This window comes from Pseudochaenichthys georgianus, chromosome 19, assembly GCF_902827115.2.
Source record: "Pseudochaenichthys georgianus chromosome 19, fPseGeo1.2, whole genome shotgun sequence".
Taxonomy (NCBI): Eukaryota; Metazoa; Chordata; class Actinopteri; order Perciformes; family Channichthyidae; genus Pseudochaenichthys; species Pseudochaenichthys georgianus.
In genome coordinates this window covers 7353695-7370843 of record NC_047521.1, presented here as the reverse complement: position 1 = coordinate 7370843, position 17149 = coordinate 7353695, and the positions used below count along the sequence as shown (strand labels likewise).

At 45.4% G+C, this 17149-nt stretch overlaps 1 protein-coding gene across 1 annotated transcript in view; it reads right to left on the bottom strand.

Moving 5' to 3' along the window:
• Positions 1-17149, bottom strand: part of fmnl1b (formin-like 1b) — a 73308-nt gene that overhangs the window by 31979 nt on the left and 24180 nt on the right. The window contains 6 exon segments of the mRNA XM_034106932.1: positions 472-621; positions 771-881; positions 1559-1633; positions 15278-15371; positions 15581-15657; positions 16601-16685. Coding sequence (XP_033962823.1) covers positions 472-621; positions 771-881; positions 1559-1633; positions 15278-15371; positions 15581-15657; positions 16601-16685 — 592 coding nt within the window.

Genomic DNA, 17149 nt, shown 5'->3' with positions numbered 1-17149 from the left:
TTGCAAACTTTGCAGGAGGCTACTCGTGGGCTTGACCCTCGTCTTAGCCATGGCTTGTATTTGTCTTCTGCTAGCTAACGCTCGTTGAAACTGCAACCTCCTGTCATACTGTCATCTATCACTCTCATCAGAATGCCCAGTTCACACGTAACAAAAACACTTGCAGGTCGCGCGCATAGCGCGGGAAGGCCGGAGCGGGGCTGTTTTATGTAAAAGCGAAGCAATTAAGCTCGCTCCGACTTCTTTATTTTCTTTTAATCTAAAAAGCGAAGGAAAGCATTTACAATTTCAAGCACTTTATCCCAAATTCAAGCACCATTCCCAAAATTCAAGCACTTTTCAAACCTTGAAAACACCTCATAAAAGTTCAAGCATTTTCAAGGATTTCCAACACCCGTAGGCTACGAACCCTGATATGTGTGTGTGAGTGTGAGTGTGTGTGCGTGTGAGTGTGTGTGCGTGTGTCTCCACCTGTGTGTTGTGCTCCTGAAGCTCCTCCATGTGCTCCAGCAGAGCGTTCTTGGTATCTGCGTCCTCCAGCAGCGCCCCCACATCAAACACATTATCCAGATAGGCCTGGATCTGCACCAGCAGCCGGTCGCTCTCCGTGAACTTCAACTTCTGCACAAACAGGACATTTAAAAAAGATTAAAACATTTGCCGTGTTGTAACTGATTAACAAATTACAAAGGGACTACATCAATGTTATCCAATAGATTCTTCTGAGTCTTAATAAATAAAACTATTAAATGGACAAACATCACACTTGCCTCCAGGTATTCATCCAGCCCGTGGCGGGTGAACTCGTACTGCAGGTGGACCCTGAAGTTCATGTTCTCCACTGAGTGCACCACGATGTTGATGAACTGCATACAGGCCACCTGGTGGGCAGACAGAGGAAATACTTTTTAACTACAGGTGCCAATATTATGGTTGATAATGATTACAGATGAGGGTAAGTATGTAAAGCTAAATGACAGGCAGTAGGTAGACATTTATCAGACTTTACACCAATATTAGAATCGTTATGAAGTTACCATTTGTATTACAGATTGAATTATCTATTTTTAGTTTGTATCAGTTTAGTTTATTTCAGAGCCAGGTAAACTGTATTTACAGAATGCATGGTTTGTTTTGTTTGTCCACCATGTACAGCGACCTTGGGTCCCTTGAAAGGCGATATATAAATATCATTTATTATTATTATTATTATTATTATTAGAGAACTTCTGAAGCCACAAAATCGAAATGCATTTTCTTAAATGTTCTTTTTTCCTCTTGTTCTTAACCAGGCAATACTGATTCAGTTTGTTTTACTGAAAATATATTTTATACAATTTTTATTTTAACCTTTTTTTAACTACTTACTGCTAAGAGAGGTGGTTTCACTTTAACTACAATAAGCTGGTGATTAGCATCAGTTTTTCTACTATCACATGACCAGCATTAGTATCAAGTTATATCCTCTCTGTTTGTATATGTGAGACTTCACATTGATCACATGCCGTGTTATTGGATGATTGTTTGTATCATTGGTTCTGTTTGCTTCCAGCTTTACCATGAAGTCGATGTTGCTGTCCTCATGGCAGAAATACTCCATGAGCTTCTCAAAGCGACTTTTCTCTCCACACACCTGAAACACAGTGAGAGGAGTGAGAATTAGAATCAGCTCACAGCGGGCAGAGTGAAACAGAGGATGATTAATGATGTGTTGACTGAGTTTTGAGGTCAATCTGCATGAAGTCCTGTGAGACATGGATGAGATACATCTTTTATTATGCCTTCTCCGTATGTACACACATGGGGGCAGTGTGCTCACAAAAATCAGTCCAAAAATCAATCAATCTAGCTATCCAGCTATCTATCTATCTATCTATCTATCTATCTATCTATCTATATATATATATATATATATATATATAGCTCTGAACATTTTTTTATCTCTAGATGTACGTCTGCCATTCCATTCCGGTGTCTGTTGAATGCCTTTTATTTTTACTCAAACACGTAACTTTAAATAGTAAAACCGGAGAAAATGATAATGGTGCAGTGGTCTCTTTCCAGAGCTGTATTTATATATATAAATACAAATATATATACATATATATATATACATATATATATATATATATATATCTACCCATCTAAATTGTCTGTATTTCAGAAAACTATTTAAATACACTGACAAAAAGATAATGTTGCCTTGTTTTAAATTAAAATCTGCTTTTGTGTCTGGGGGTTAAGATGAGGCCCAGTTAATGGACAAACTCCGGCTCAGTGGCCGGTCAGTAGGGGCTTGGACTGGGAGCCGTAGGGTCGCCGGTTCAAGTCCCCGACCAGACCTAAAAATGGAGTGTGGACTGCTACTTGGAGAGGTCCCAGTTCACCTCCTGCCCTGCCGTGGTGCCCTTGAGCAAGGCACCGGACAACCCCCTTCCCCCCCACTCCCATTGCTCCCCGGGCGCTGTACAATAGCTGCCCACTGCTCCTAGTACTAGACTCCTGGTACTAGGATGGGTTCAAAGCAGAGAACACATCACTGTGTGTGCTGTGTGCTCTGCATGTGTGACCATTACAGAGGGTTTCATCCCATTCCCTCACAATATTATTATTATTAACTGACAAACTGACATAATGGCAATAATGGAAATAATAAAAACAAACAAACATGAAGATAACAATAACAAATGTATTGAAATTAAAAGTGTTGCCTTTAGATTGTTGCAGGGTGTTTGCTATGCTACATTGATAGTTCTTCATTCTGCAGGAGAACCATCACATAAACAAGGCTTTAGTATGTGCTTGAGAACAATGTGGTTAAATGATGTGGTACCAAAGTGTGCTTCCTTAACTCACAGCTCAGCAGATTCCCTGCCTGCTTCCATTAGATCTTTTACTCTGCCTCCCCCTTTTGCCCACTCATGTCTGTTAAATAATGCAGCATGCCAACCTGACAGCCTGCACAACCCAAAACAATGCTGCCCACGTTCTGCTGCTGAGGGGACACATGAGCCAGCTCCTGGCTGTGTGCCCCCCCCACTCTACGACCAATCTATCGCTGCTCCATCTCTGGCTCTCGCCCACACACACGAAGCGGTGCTGCGGCACCAAAACAAGCCACTGTGATACTCCAGTCTCTGTGGGGTAACTGATGCTGCACTGATCAATAGGATCTGTCACCTATTCTGTATTAAAGGATGAGTCTGGTAATATTCCACATTTCTCCCAGTAGTGTGTATGTGTATCAAAGCCTGATATATATGTTTCTTCAGTGCCAAAGTGCTGCATTGATGTGAACAACTATTACAAATATATCAATAAGTCATACTGTTGCGTCTTTTGTTTATTCTGACTACATCTCACATACACTGTCCTGCTGCCAACAACACTCATAAGAGTACCAAACGTGGATTAATCCGCCATTTAAAAATAGTCCCCAACCAATGCACTACTTCCACCTGTTGTTTGACACAAACTAGTGACCAGCTCTGTTATGTAATTACACACTAAAGAAATAATTACATAATGATAGATTTATTTTTAAAGTCGGAACAGATCAAGTTTATCACTAATGCGTCAGACACTAGTTGTTTGTTTTCTTTGCTGTCCCTTCTGCTTCTGTGTGTGGCTGTTTCCAAATTAAGTCTGGTTAGAAGGTTTGAAATGTAACATTTCCGGATAAAAAATGATGACCTACTGTATGTTGTATATTTTGTTAAGTAATGTATTATATTAGCCCAAATGTTTCCATAAAATATTGAAATCTGTTTTAAAATTAAAGTAGTGGTTCGTTTCAATAGCCATAAACTGACCTTTTATCCAATTAAAGCAACTTTTCTAAGATATCCTTTAGATTTTGGTCATTTAAACTAAGCTGAATAAAGGATTCAAATCATCAGATACCGGGGTCTTCAAAGAAAAGAGTTGAGCTAACGTTAGCGGTTAGCTAGCAGCCCCATACATCCTGCGTCTGCTTGAGAAACAGGCTGATTATTAAGATATAGCTACTTTATTCTGTGTTGTTATATTCAGCTTCACTAGCAGGAACCACGCCACAACAATGTGATGTTTGTACGTTTATTGAAGTAACATGTGAATGATATGAGGGGGGTGAAGAGATGATCTGGGAGGACGAGCTGTGGGAGACTCAGAGTGGGGGTTCCGTCTCCGGCATAATCTGCGTGGGGTGATTACGGGCCCCCCAGACGATACCTGGAATTAAGGTGTTAGTATACGCAGTATATAAACATGCCCGTTTAAATATAAATGGTGACGGGCAGAGGATGTTGGGATGAAGGGATGAGGGATGGAGGGATGTAGTGATGAGGGATGGAGGGATGAAGGGATGAGGGATGTTGGGATGAGGGATGTAGGGATGAGGGATGTAGGGATGAGGGATGTAGGGATGATGGATGTAGGGATAAGGGATGTTGGGATGAGGGATGTAGGGATGAGGGATGTAGGGATGAGGGATGTAGGGATGTTGGGATGAAGGGATGAGGGATGTTGGGATGTAGGGATGAGGGATGAGGGATGTTGGGATGAGGGATGTAGGGATGTTGGGATGAAGGGATGAGGGATGTTGGGATGTAGGGATGAGGGATGTTGGGATGTAGGGATGAGGGATGAGGGATGTTGGGATGAGGGATGTAGGGATGTTGGGATGAAGGGATGAGGGATGTTGGGATGTAGGATGAGGGATGTTGGGATGAGGGATGTTGGGATGAAGGGATGAGGGATGTAGGGATGAGGGATGTAGGGATGATGGATGTAGGGATGAGGGATGTTGGGATGAGGGATGTAGGGATGTTGGGATGAAGGGATGAGGGATGTTGGGATGTAGGGATGAGGGATGTTGGGATGAGGGATGGAGGGATGTTGGGATGTAGGATGAGGGATGTTGGGATGAAGGGATGAAGGGCTGTAGGGATGTTGAGGGAGGGAAGAAGGGATGGATGGATGTATCGCTCGGTGTGAGTCGGAAGGGGAACTGTATGGGTAGAAAGGGAGAGGGAGGGTGGGTTGAAAGGATGGAGACAAGCAGTGGCCAGAAGTTTTGCCGGATATAAATAGGGGTGGCCGTGGTTCGAGGCGGAGTTTTAGGCGTGGCCATGTTCCTGAACCTATGTTAACAATTTAACCTCATTTCACTAGCAGGAACCACGCTACAACAAGGTGATGCTTGTAAGTTTATTGAAGTAACATGTGAATGATATGAGGGGGGTGAAGAGATAATCTGGGAGGACGAGCTGTGGTCCGTGCAGTGGGAGACTCAGAGTGGGGGTTCCGTCTCCGGCATGATCTACGTGGGCTGATTACGGGCCCCCAAAAGAGTCGGATTAAAGCAGCTGACTTAAGCGTGTGCGTGTCTGAGATCATTAAGATTGTTGTGGATGTAAGCGTGATACGCTTGGGATGACGAGCGGCCGAGGGCCTAGATGGTTGGATAAGAGATGCCCGGTCGAGCTGCTGTGGACGCTGCGCAAACGTGTGGCCGTTTTCCCTGTTTCGGTGAGAAAGAGTGGGTGTTGAGGCGTTGCGTATGCATCGTACCTTGCGCTGAAGTATTTGGTTAGTGGTTCGTATGGCTGGGATACGAGTTCAGGCGGAAGATGTGGATGGGGAAAGAAATTTCCAGCTGATCCGTTTTATTCCGGAGTGTGAATATGAGAGTCGTTTGCCGTGGAGGGCTAACGGCTGCCGTTTCGTGCATCTGTCTGCCTGTAAGTAGTTTGACAAGAGGAGAGTGATGCGCTGTACTTTCTCTGAGGATAGAGAAGCCCGGAACGACATTGAGTCCAGGGTGACGCCTAGAAACTTAATGAAGGTTGTAGGCCCTGAGGTTTTCTCCTCAGAAGGAGGAATGCCAAGGTCTGAAAAATATTTGTATGAGTGTGCTCAGCCCGTGGCAGGGGGGTGAGGATGGTGGAGTGACTGTGAGAAAGAAGTCGAGAAGATGGAGCACGTGGGGGAGGCTGTGGTTGTTTGGGGACTATTGAATGGCCTATCATGAATCCTTCTTTGACTTCGTTGGCCAGTAAGGTGTCAAAGGTGTGAGGTTCTGTTATAGCGGACTGAAGGTTGTGGCAGATGTGAGATGTGTCAGGCAGTATTGCTAAGCCTGGGTGGAAACCATGGGTGAAGCCGTTGGTGAGAAAGTAAACGGACTATCTGGATGATTCACTGAGGCGGTAGCTAAGTTGCTTATCTTGACGGGTGTGCTGAGTTGCCGTGCTAGTCAATCTGCTGATGTAGTTGGGTTGTGGGGGCAGGTGCTCCTGGCATGAGCGCCGCCGCAGAAAGAGCAGATGTGCATGAGGCGGCAGCTAGAAAGAGAGCAGCCTAGGTCATTGAAATTGTTGCACACCATCCTGCCTCCCTGCGGGTGATAGACGGTTAAAGTCTGAGGCGTTGCGTGATGGAGAGGAAAGTGAGTGAGGTGTTTGAGATGGTGGAGAGCTGACTAAGCATGCTAAGGCCGGGTGGGCGGGGGGCTCCGCATAGTTGGCAAGGGAGGGATGCGCGTGCTGCGAAAGTAACGCTCGGAGTCCGGAGCACCCCGGTATGTTCCCTGGTTGAACGGCTTGATAATAAATAATAATAATAATCCTTATATTTATTATAGCGCTTTATCAATGACTCTCAAAGCGCTTTACAAATACACTGCACATACAGATCATACATACCTGTAATGGTCATCTGATGCGGCCGGCGGCTTGGCTAGCGAAGTTTATTTTATTATTTGTATTATTTTTTCTGAGAGAGAGACCGGAGCGTCTGCTATATAAATAGTGGTGGCCGTGGTTCGAGGCGGAGTTTTAGGCGTGGCCATGCTCCTGAACCTATGTTAACAATTTAACCTCATTTGTATGTTTGTTTTGCAGATAAAGAGACGACTGCAGATGGTAAAAACCTTCTGAACGATGAATACTGAGGGAATCCTTACTGATTGAGAAACTGACTGCAATGAGGCCAAAGGTGTAGGTAGTGTAAGTGATGCGTCTGTGTCAGGTTGCAGCCGCTCTCAGGGTGACAAACAAGGAAATAACCTCATGGGAGTAGAGGCAAAACTAATTTAATTCAGCAATATAAATGTAATTTGTTACTTAAATTCAAATAAAAATGAGTAAAACACCACTGGAGCAGCTATCCATTCTAATTAAACTGCTTTTTCTGAAATTAAAAAGGTAGTTGATGCTGACAGCTGTGGGCTATTATAAGAAATGATAAAAGTGAACTCTAAAAACTTGAAGCGAAAACTTAAAAAGAAAAAAAGTCATCAGTTTCCAAGCATTTCTTAGGAGTTGCGTGAACTTTAGCATATTTGGAGTTGGTTAAACTTGTCTGTATGTGAACTGAATTGTAATTTCTGACTCCAAAAGCCACGAGGCGTTACATTCCTTCTGTAGAGCGTGTCGCAGGGCAGATTTCTAACTTCCTTGACGTTTGCTAATAATAGCCGCTCCTAGTTCAGGTTTATGCTGCTTTCTGCCTGCGTTGTTGTAGCTGCAGGAGGCGATCTGTTGGCAACAGTTGCTGCTTTCTCAGGCAAAGATGAGAGAGGGCCAAGGAGAGGTCAGAGTTAACCCAACAAGTGTTTCACATACCTCTACATGCAGTGAGTTTGCTCTGGCGCTGGGACAACTGGGCAGAGCAGCTGAGGGGGGGGGGGGGGGGGCAGGTGGCTCTGGGGTTCCCCTTAACCTGCGTTTCCGTGCATTAAAGGGCTACTGGTATGTGGGCGCTGTAACACTAATACCCCGACTATGTTACGCATATGAGCGGTTTAAAATAAAGTCTCAATGTAGGCTGAGTCATCCCTGCTGACGCTGGTTATATAGGTCGGCATGGATATTTAAAAGGAAAATAAAGTGGTAAAAGTGAACTTTAGGAATGAGTGTGTCTAATCAAGTGAGTGCATTTTTGCAACAGAGCCTGGTTCAGTTATTTACTGTATAAGATGTAAAACTATTAAAACATACCACAATTGTACTTCTGAGATTGGACTAACTGATTATTTCCTTGTTAGAGATTGGTATCAAATGCTCAGAAAAAAACGTAATATTTTCTAGTTACAACATCAGGAGGATACGTCCCCAGCTGACCCAGAAAGCCACGCAGGTTCTGGTCCAGGCTCTCGTCAGCTCACGCCTAGACTACTGCAACTCCCTCCTGGCTGGTCTACCTGCATGTGCCATCCGACCTCTGCAGCTCATCCAGAATGCAGCGGCTCGTCTGGTCTTCAACCTTCCTAAATTCTCCCACACCACGCCGCTCCTCCGCTCCCTTCACTGGCTTCCGGCTAGAATCCACTTCAAGACAATGGTACTTGCGTACCATGCTGCGAATGGATCTGGCCCTTCCTACATCCAAGACATGGTTAAACCGTACACCCCAGCACGTGCACTCCGCTCTGCATCAACCAAACGACTCGCTGCACCCTCGCTGCGAAGGGGACCCAAGTTCCCATCAGCAAAAACAAGTGGGTTTGCTATCCTGGCTCCAAAATGGTGGAATGAGCTCCCCATTGACATCAGGACAGCAGATAGCTTACATACCTTCCGGCACAGACTGAAAACTATAGGTTACTTACGTAACCCCAGTCTCAGAGTAACATGAAGTGAGATGTCTCACTATGGGATGCGCCTCATCGCGGAGCAAACAGAAACATCAATCTCATTACGCCAATCCTGATTGGCTGGTGATCTTGACGTCAGCGTCAGGGAAATCACCCCCTATAAGTAGCTTGCGCCACAACGCATGCGTCATTCAAAATAAGCACCTCTTCTCGCTTCACCATAGCAAGGAGGGCCGTCTGGTGAGACATCTCACTTCATGTTACTCTGAGTACTGGGGTTACGTAAGTAACCTATAGTTCTCATTCATAACACTCCGTTCGATGTCTCACTATGGGAAATTGTAGCTCCCGTATTGCCAGACGAGCTTATCTCGAAGATCACCGATCAACCAGAACTTAACAGGTAGAGTCCAGACTCAACAAGGTGCCCAGCACTGCTCGGGCCACGCTTGGAGCGGAGACGTCTAACCTGTAAAAGCGGACAAAAGTGAGCGGCGAGGACCAGCTCGCCGCTGCACAGATGTCTTGGATGGAAACACCCTTGAACAAAGCCCAGGATGTAGCCAGGCCCCGAGTCGAGTGAGCCCGCAGACCCAAAGGTGCTTGCAGATTCTGACTCGTATAGGCCAAAGCAATCGCCTCCACGATCCAGTGGGATAGTCGTTGCTTAGTAACAGGCTTACTCTTGCGAGGGTTAGCCCAGGACACAAATAGTTGGTCATTAAGACGAAGCTCCTTTGATCTGTCCATATATGTGTGTAAAGCCCGGACTGGACACAACAGATCCTGCTGCTGCTCCCCGGAGGAAACCAGCGGCGGAGGAAATGCCGCTGGTTTCAATCGGGGTACACGAACCAACCACCTTTGGTGTAAAGGCAGGGTTGGGCTTCAACAACACTCTCGTTTGCCCTGGGGCGAACTGAGTGCATGAGGGATGTACAGACAGTGCATGGATATCACTGACCCGTTTAGCGGATGCCAGGGCCAGTAACAGCACTGTCTTGAGTGACAGATGGGCGGAAACATCAGAGTAAGTGTGTGGCGTTGCTCCTTCACTCTGGCCAGAGTTGGGGGTAACAGAACCAGGGGTGGGAGCGAGTACAGAGGATCCGGAGGTCAATCGTGTACGAGTGCGTCCCCGCCTAACAGTGCGTTTAAATCGTGCATTAAAGAGAACAGCTGTCATTGAGCATTTTCTCCTCTTGCAAACAGACTTAACGCGGCTCCGCCGTAACGCACCCACAGCGGACTCCCGATCCTTGGATGAGGAGTCCAGTCTGCATAGAGTGGTGCACCTCTGGACAGTAGTTCTGTCCCGAGGTGCATCACTCCTGGTACATGCGTCGTTCTCAGAGAGAGGAGACGTCTGCCGCTCCAAGGGATCAGTTTGTGTGCCAGTGTGTGTGACGGTGGAGCCCTTACGACCCCAGCCGGCACTGCGCATGCGCGTGACGGTGGTGCCCTTAACACTAGAACCGCCAACGGGTAAATTTTACCCGCAGCTGTTTTTTTATTGTATGTAACTTTTTTTCAATCAAATATTAACGTCTCCCAGTCCGTGACTTTTCCTGAAAGTGTGTAACACCCTGTGTTGTTAAAAATGGTCAATATGAAGTCAGATTGAAAAAATCGCCAAAAAAATTGATATTTATACCTATTTCCGCCAGCGGGTAATATTTACCACATAGAAATGCAGCGCTCCTCGCGCTATTGATTTTGCGATCAAAATGATCAAAATACTACGGAGGGAAGATATTTTCGTTTGGAGGGGAAGCCCGCGAGTGTGTGTGTGTGTGTATACGTGTGTGTGTGTTTGTGTATTTTTGCATTTGTGTGTATTGTGTTTGTTTCCCAGAGAAAACCCTCACGAGAAAACCCTCACGAGAAAACCCTCACGAGAAACACCGGCTGTTGTTGTGCCTGCTGCTGCCTGCTGTCAAGTTACTCCGTTCTCCGCTTGTAATTATGCCGAAGCTTCAAAGTTATATTTATCATCTGAATTTGCCGAAACAAGTTTAATATTCTGAAAGCCAAGATTTTGTTTAATTTAAATCAGATGAAAACAAACTGTAACTGACCCTGCCGTGTTATCTATGATTACTATACTCTTACGTTCATAATTTCAGCCGGAGGGAGGGGGGGGCGGCGCTGCTGGAAGAGCAGATTGCGAGAGAGAGGTGCTTGTCTTCGTCCCTTTACAAGCTTCAAAAATGTATTTATCGTGTGATTTTGGAAATAAAAGTTTCATATTCTGAAAGCCAAGACTTTGTTTGTTTAAAATCAAACAAAACACCCGAACCCTGAAAAAAATTGTTTTTTACGTAAATCCACGTTTACTCTGAAATGAGCCGTTGCGACTTCCGACTGATTTTGATAGAGCGGGTCACATAATATGAAAAGCTGAGAGTCCACAGATTATATTGGTATACATATCATCCCTGTGCGATCAAAACTCACCGTTCTGTATGGTACATTGTACCTTGGAAATCAATAGCGGGTAAACTTTACCCGTTGGCGGATATAGGTATACAGCGACCTCTGGCGGTTCTAGTGTTAAAGCCCCAGCCGGCACTGCGCATGCGCGTGGCGGTGGTGCCTTCACAGACCCGTCAATAATCCGCCTTTTGAGAGATGCCGTAGCTGCTCTCAAAAGGGGAAGAATTGGCGGGCTGTTTATTGGTTTTATTGATTTTCTTTTCATTTTTTTGAGCTGCGCCCTCGGCCTGAAGCCTGGATGCCTCAGCGGCAAATGTTTAATGACAGAATGATCAACCAGTGTGTGACATGTGTTTGTGCAGACTTGAGGATGTTGTTTATGCATCTCTCGAGGCGGCGGGAACACATTCACGGAGGGGAGAAGGAGGGGCTGTCACGCCACTTGCTTCTTCTTCCTCGATTGCTGGCCGAAATTCTGGGTTGGCTGAGCCTGAGCTGCAGCCGGAACCGGAGATTTTCTCGGCCAACTTGCCCTTGTCTCCAGCCTGGGCTGGGGACTCGGGGTGGGCTGCGACCTCTGCTTGACCGGTGCTTTGAACCGGGCAGAGTTTGCTTGGGTGAAGGACTGCTGCTGTGAGGGCAGCGGCTGGACCCTTCGAGGGAGGCAGAGGTGGAGTGCCTCGTCCTCCTTCTTCTTCGTCTCGCACCTCCTTTGCATGGAGGCGAGAGCGGAGCCGAAAATTCCCTCGGAACGATGGGCATATCCAGCACATCTTCCCTTTCTCGGTCCGGGAGGTTGGTGAGGTTGAGCCATCTCGCTCTTTCCTGTACCACCATGATCCCCATGACCTTGCCCGTGGCACAGAGGCACATGTCCGTGACCGCTGCCATCTCGTCCAGAGTGGCTGCTCCTGGGCTACCCGACAGGTCCTCGCAGAGCTCCGCTTGGTAGGCGGTTAGCAGCGAGGACACGTTCAGGGCCCTGGCGGACAGCGCTGCAGCTTTATAAGACTTTTCAGTCATTGTGGACTGAAAGCGGTCCGCTTTTGCTGGCAGCGTGGGGTTCCTGCTCGGTGAGGGGCCCACCTTCGGCAGAAGGTGGGCCGCCACCAGCGGTTCCATGGGCGGTATGCGGAGCAGGCCGAGCCTCTCCATTCCGTCACAATCCAGGGAGGAGGCACCCTGGATTGGGACCTTGTTGCTGAAGGGCCGGTCTCTCCACGAGACCGACACTTCATCCAACATTTCCGGAAACACCGGGAGGAGTTGCCTCCCTTTTCCCGCTGTTTGGGGAGGTGCTTCCCCTCGTAGCGGGACCTGGAGGTCTCCTTGGCCATTTCAGGCCACGGAACATTGAGTCTGACCGCAGCGCGTTTGCACACGGCCTGCAGGTCCATGCTCAGACCGGGCGAAGCTGGTGTGCTGTCGCCCGAGAGAGCAGCCCTCGCTCCAGGCTTTGCAGCCTGGGCCGATGACATGAAGGTGTCCTCTTCTTGGTCATCCGACTCGGACAGGAGGAACGCCAGGGCGTCCCCCTCCTCGTCCTCCTCGTTCCCGCGTGTCTTGTCGTCACCGGGTCCCGGTCTGTCAGGGCGCGGGATCCCGGTTCTGAGGCCATCGCTGACGATGAGCCCCAGACCGACACGGAGAGGAGTTCGCTCTCTGTGGCGGACGCCCCCATGTCTTGACTGCCGGCCGGCGGATCCATGGACATGGGGGGGTCCTGTTCCGACAGGCTAGCTTGTCTCGCTAGCCGTCGGCAGAGGCTCTTGACGGTGAAGCGGACACAATGTCCGCATGAGCCGGGGTTGTCGATAGCGCCTCGGGCGTGTTCCAGCCCGAGGCAGGACGAACAGACCTGGTGTGTGTCTGTGCCCGATATCTTAAACCCGCAGCCGCAGAGTCGAGCCACCGAGTCCCTGACTCCTCTGGTGTGAGGGAGAGGGGCGTCCATCTTTGTCGCCTCATGGCGTGGAAAGGGCCCGCTCTCGACAGGCGGGATGGGAGAAAAAGGTATTACCACCTTGTCCTTAATCCGGGGAAAGAGGAGGGTGGGGATCTTTTAATCCCGGAGAATACTGACTGGTGTGGCAGTATGCTCCTCTTTTAATCCTTTTCCCCTCCGTGGGGAAGAGAAAAGAAAACAACTTCCTCGCTACCGTGGTGTCAGTAGAAAGGGAGCGAGCTAGCAACAGGTGTGTTGCTAGCTTGAAAAAATCGGACCTACCTTACTTTCTCGTAGAGAAGGGCGAGGTCGATTTATTTCCAAGTACTAACAGCGTTAGTACTACCGTCTTCCTGCGAAGCAGAAGGAGTAGTCGGCGAGCGCCCGTCGACCGAAAAAGTATTTTGGGTTCAGTCTGTGGACAGTGAAGCTTGCCCGGCTACTGTAGAGATGTGCTCTGAAGCGAGAAGAGGTGTTTAAATGACGCATGCGTTGTGGCGCAGGCTACTTATAGGGGGTGATTTCCCCTGACGCTGACGTCAAGATCACCAGCCAATCAGGATTGGCGTAATGAGATTGATGCTTCTGTTTGCGATGAGGTGCATCCCATAGTGAGACATCGAACGGAGTGTTATGAATGAGAACTCCTCTCTTTCGACTCCACTTCGAGCGATAGAACTATTAACAAAGCACTTATATACTAATAAAGGACTGGCTTATCTAAAGCCAGTTGAGTAGCACTTGAAATGTTTTTGCTCTATGAAACCTGATGTACTTATATGATTCTGTTTTCTTCAAGTTTGTATTTTGTTGGTCGAACGCACTTATTGTACGTCGCTTTGGATAAAAGCGTCAGCTAAATGCAATGTAATATAATTAGGGCCGGGACTTTAACGCGTTAATTAAGATTAATTAATTACACAAAATTAACGCGCTAAAAAATTAACGCATTTTAATCGCACTTATTTTTGCACAGCGGATGAGTTTCAGGCGTACCGATTATACTGGAGCACCAACTAACGTTCATGACTTCAGCATGGGACTTCAAACAACAACAAACCACGGTGAACAATAGTCAAACATGAACGAACAAGCTGATGAGACCGCTTTGGTCGGCCCCGTGGATGGGACATTTTGTTTTAAAAAACGGACGGATGGAAGCGTTGACAAGAGCACGGTTGTGTGCAAATTATGCAAAAAAGAATTTGCATAACACCGCAGCACATCAAGCCTAAAGTATCACCTAAATACAAAGCATGTAGCGGCTAGCGTGGACGTTAGCCCGACTCCGAGTGCAAGGAACCACACCCTGACCCAACCCACACTCAACCAGATGACTGGTTTCAGGGCCAGGATAAGTCAGTCCACGTCTGAGAAAATAACCAACTCCCTGGCTCACTGGATTGCACTCGACTGTAGACCACTTGGAGTCAAATCCATGTGAAAATTGCTTCTCACTGTTCTCAGGTCAAATATGTATATTTGATTAAAAATGCGATTAATTTCGATTAATTAATTACAAAGCCTCGAATTAATTAGATTAATTTTTTTAATCGAGTCCCGGCTCTAAATATAATGTAATGTAGTTACAGTACCGACCAGTGGTGGAATGTTGCAAAGTACATTTTTCAAGTATACTGTACTTGAATAAAAAATCAAGGTACTTTACTTACATAGTAGGTTACTTTACATTTCTTCTGCACTTTATTTGTCTCAGCTTTAGTTACTTTTGTCTGTGTAATGATAAAACCGTGACAGTGGATATTTTTTTGCACAATGACTACTTTTACTTTTCATACTAAGTACATTTAGCTGAAAACAACTTTACTTAATTAAGGTTGTGTTACAAAATTACTATTACTGTTCTATTTGAATAACTATTATACTACTATTTTACTTTGACTGAATTTAGTATTAATTTCACCAGTGCTATACTGTAATGTGAATGTAGCACAAAGAACAACAGATGTGTAACCTTTTTGAACGTCCTTTTTTATCTCCATAGTTTATCTTTGTAAGTCTACCTGATGGTTGTTTGTCATAAGAGCTCTCACTTCACACTTATAAATCAGTTTATTAGGTGATCAATGCAGCACAATTTCCCCCAGCAAGTCTCTAAATGTGGGCTGAAAGTTAAACAATGGAAGCAGTGAGAAGGAACCAAAACAGTTCAGTGGTGTGTGACTAGTTAGATTAGCAGTACTTAAATAGATCAACATTCATTTAGATCAACGGGTGTAAACAACAAATCTGTGATCACTATGATAATTTAAATCAACATTAATGAAAGTCATTTCGATAAAGTGTTATTGCTGTACCTCTTTGAAGTTGTCAAAGGCGGAGAGGATGATGTCATGGCCTCCTCGCACCAAGCACACAGCAGCCAGCAGCTCCAGCACCAGAGCCTTGGTCCTGAGGAGCAACATTTAAAGTATATTAAAATGAAATGTGTTGTTTTTATTTATCTATGAGATTAATAATGAGGGATTTTCAGTTTCAGTCAACCTTCTCAGCTCACTCTGATGTAATGTTGATAGAGTTACATCGAAGTAAGTCATGATATTAAGTTAGCTCTCAGAAAACACATTGCACACACATTAAAGTGTGTAACATTCCCGTACCGTGAGTTCCTGTTGTTGAGGCTCAGCGTGATCTCGTTGACACAGCAGGGATGCTTCATCACCAGGTTGAACCCAGACTGAAAAATGTAATCATGATTATGGTGCGGTTCTTAAAAATGACTTCATTTGAACTAATGACATCATTTGATTTGATTTACTGCCTTTTCATTTTAATTAGGGGGTGTGTGGCGCAGTGGATTGTGCGTTGGTGTTTGGATCAGGGGGTCACAGGTTGCAGTCAGCATGTCGTTGTGTCCCTGAGACACTTCACCCCAAAGTGCTCCTGTGGGGATTGTCCACAGCATTGAGTATGTAAGTCGCTTCGGATGAAAGCGTCTAACAAGTGACGTGTAATGTAATTAACAAAGCCACATACTGTATCTGAATTTGTGTCGACATTTTTACTTTTAAGTCGGAATTCTGAATTTTGACTATCTGATTACTGTTTTTAACTTATTAACTGGTTATCATTTTAATTTAAGAGAGAGTCAAAATGATGACGTAGTAACTTGGTACTCACAAGTCCAAATGTGGTAGTCAAAGAAATCCAAAAATACTCATGTATCTCATGAGTATTTGATGCTTTTATTTCCTGGCAAAATGGGCTTCCTTGCATATTGGTCAATCAGGACGTATGAAGTAAAAGCTGTGCATTACATTAATGCACAGCATGCGATCTTGTTGTCCAAAGACAACCCAGCTTTTAAATCAGCACAGCTTTCCACTTTTAATATAGTTTATAGTATTTGTCATATTTTATTATACTGTACTGAGTTCCTTACATGATTATATGTTGTGTAGATTTTGTCTTATTTTTTATTTGTTAGAATACTCCTAAAATATATTCTTTAAATAATTGTACTATATTTATTTTAACTACGTATTCTTCTTTCTGTGTCTTACCACATACACCAAAGCAAATTCCTCCTATGTGTAAACCTACTGGGTAATAAAACCGATTCTGATAAAAACAAAGTATATATTTTTTAAAGAGGTAAGTGAGTGTTTTGTTTTGAATACCTGATAGTTCATGATGGCACGTAAACACATGATGCAGAGATGGACGTCATCTGTCTGCACAACACGAGAGTTCCTCAGGGCTTTCCTGTGTTGGAGAGAGTTGAATCTGCAGGTGAGAGACGTGGGGTTACAGCTTTACTGTCCCTCCACGCATATGTGTCTATATGTATCAACCACAAGCTTAAGTATGTTATCTTATTCTGTTAAATGTTCTGTAGCAAAATGGTGGATGCAGTGGCTGTGTGTGCTTGGATTGTTGATAAAGATATTCAATATTTTAATTAGCATTTTGCAGATTACAGGTAAAATCCCAGACACTCCCAATTGGTCTAATATCAGCAGTGTCGCTCAGACTTCTCTCACTGCAGTCTGAACAAGAGCCCACCGCACTATGAAAGTCACTTCAGAAAGATGACATGTCTTAGTGTGTGTGAGAGTGTGTTCACATGTAACTGCACAACTTCATTTGTAGTGTGACATCTTTTTAAGAAAACCCACAGAGTTCATGACTTGTGCTGCTTTAATAACAATTACTCAATTATTTTCTGC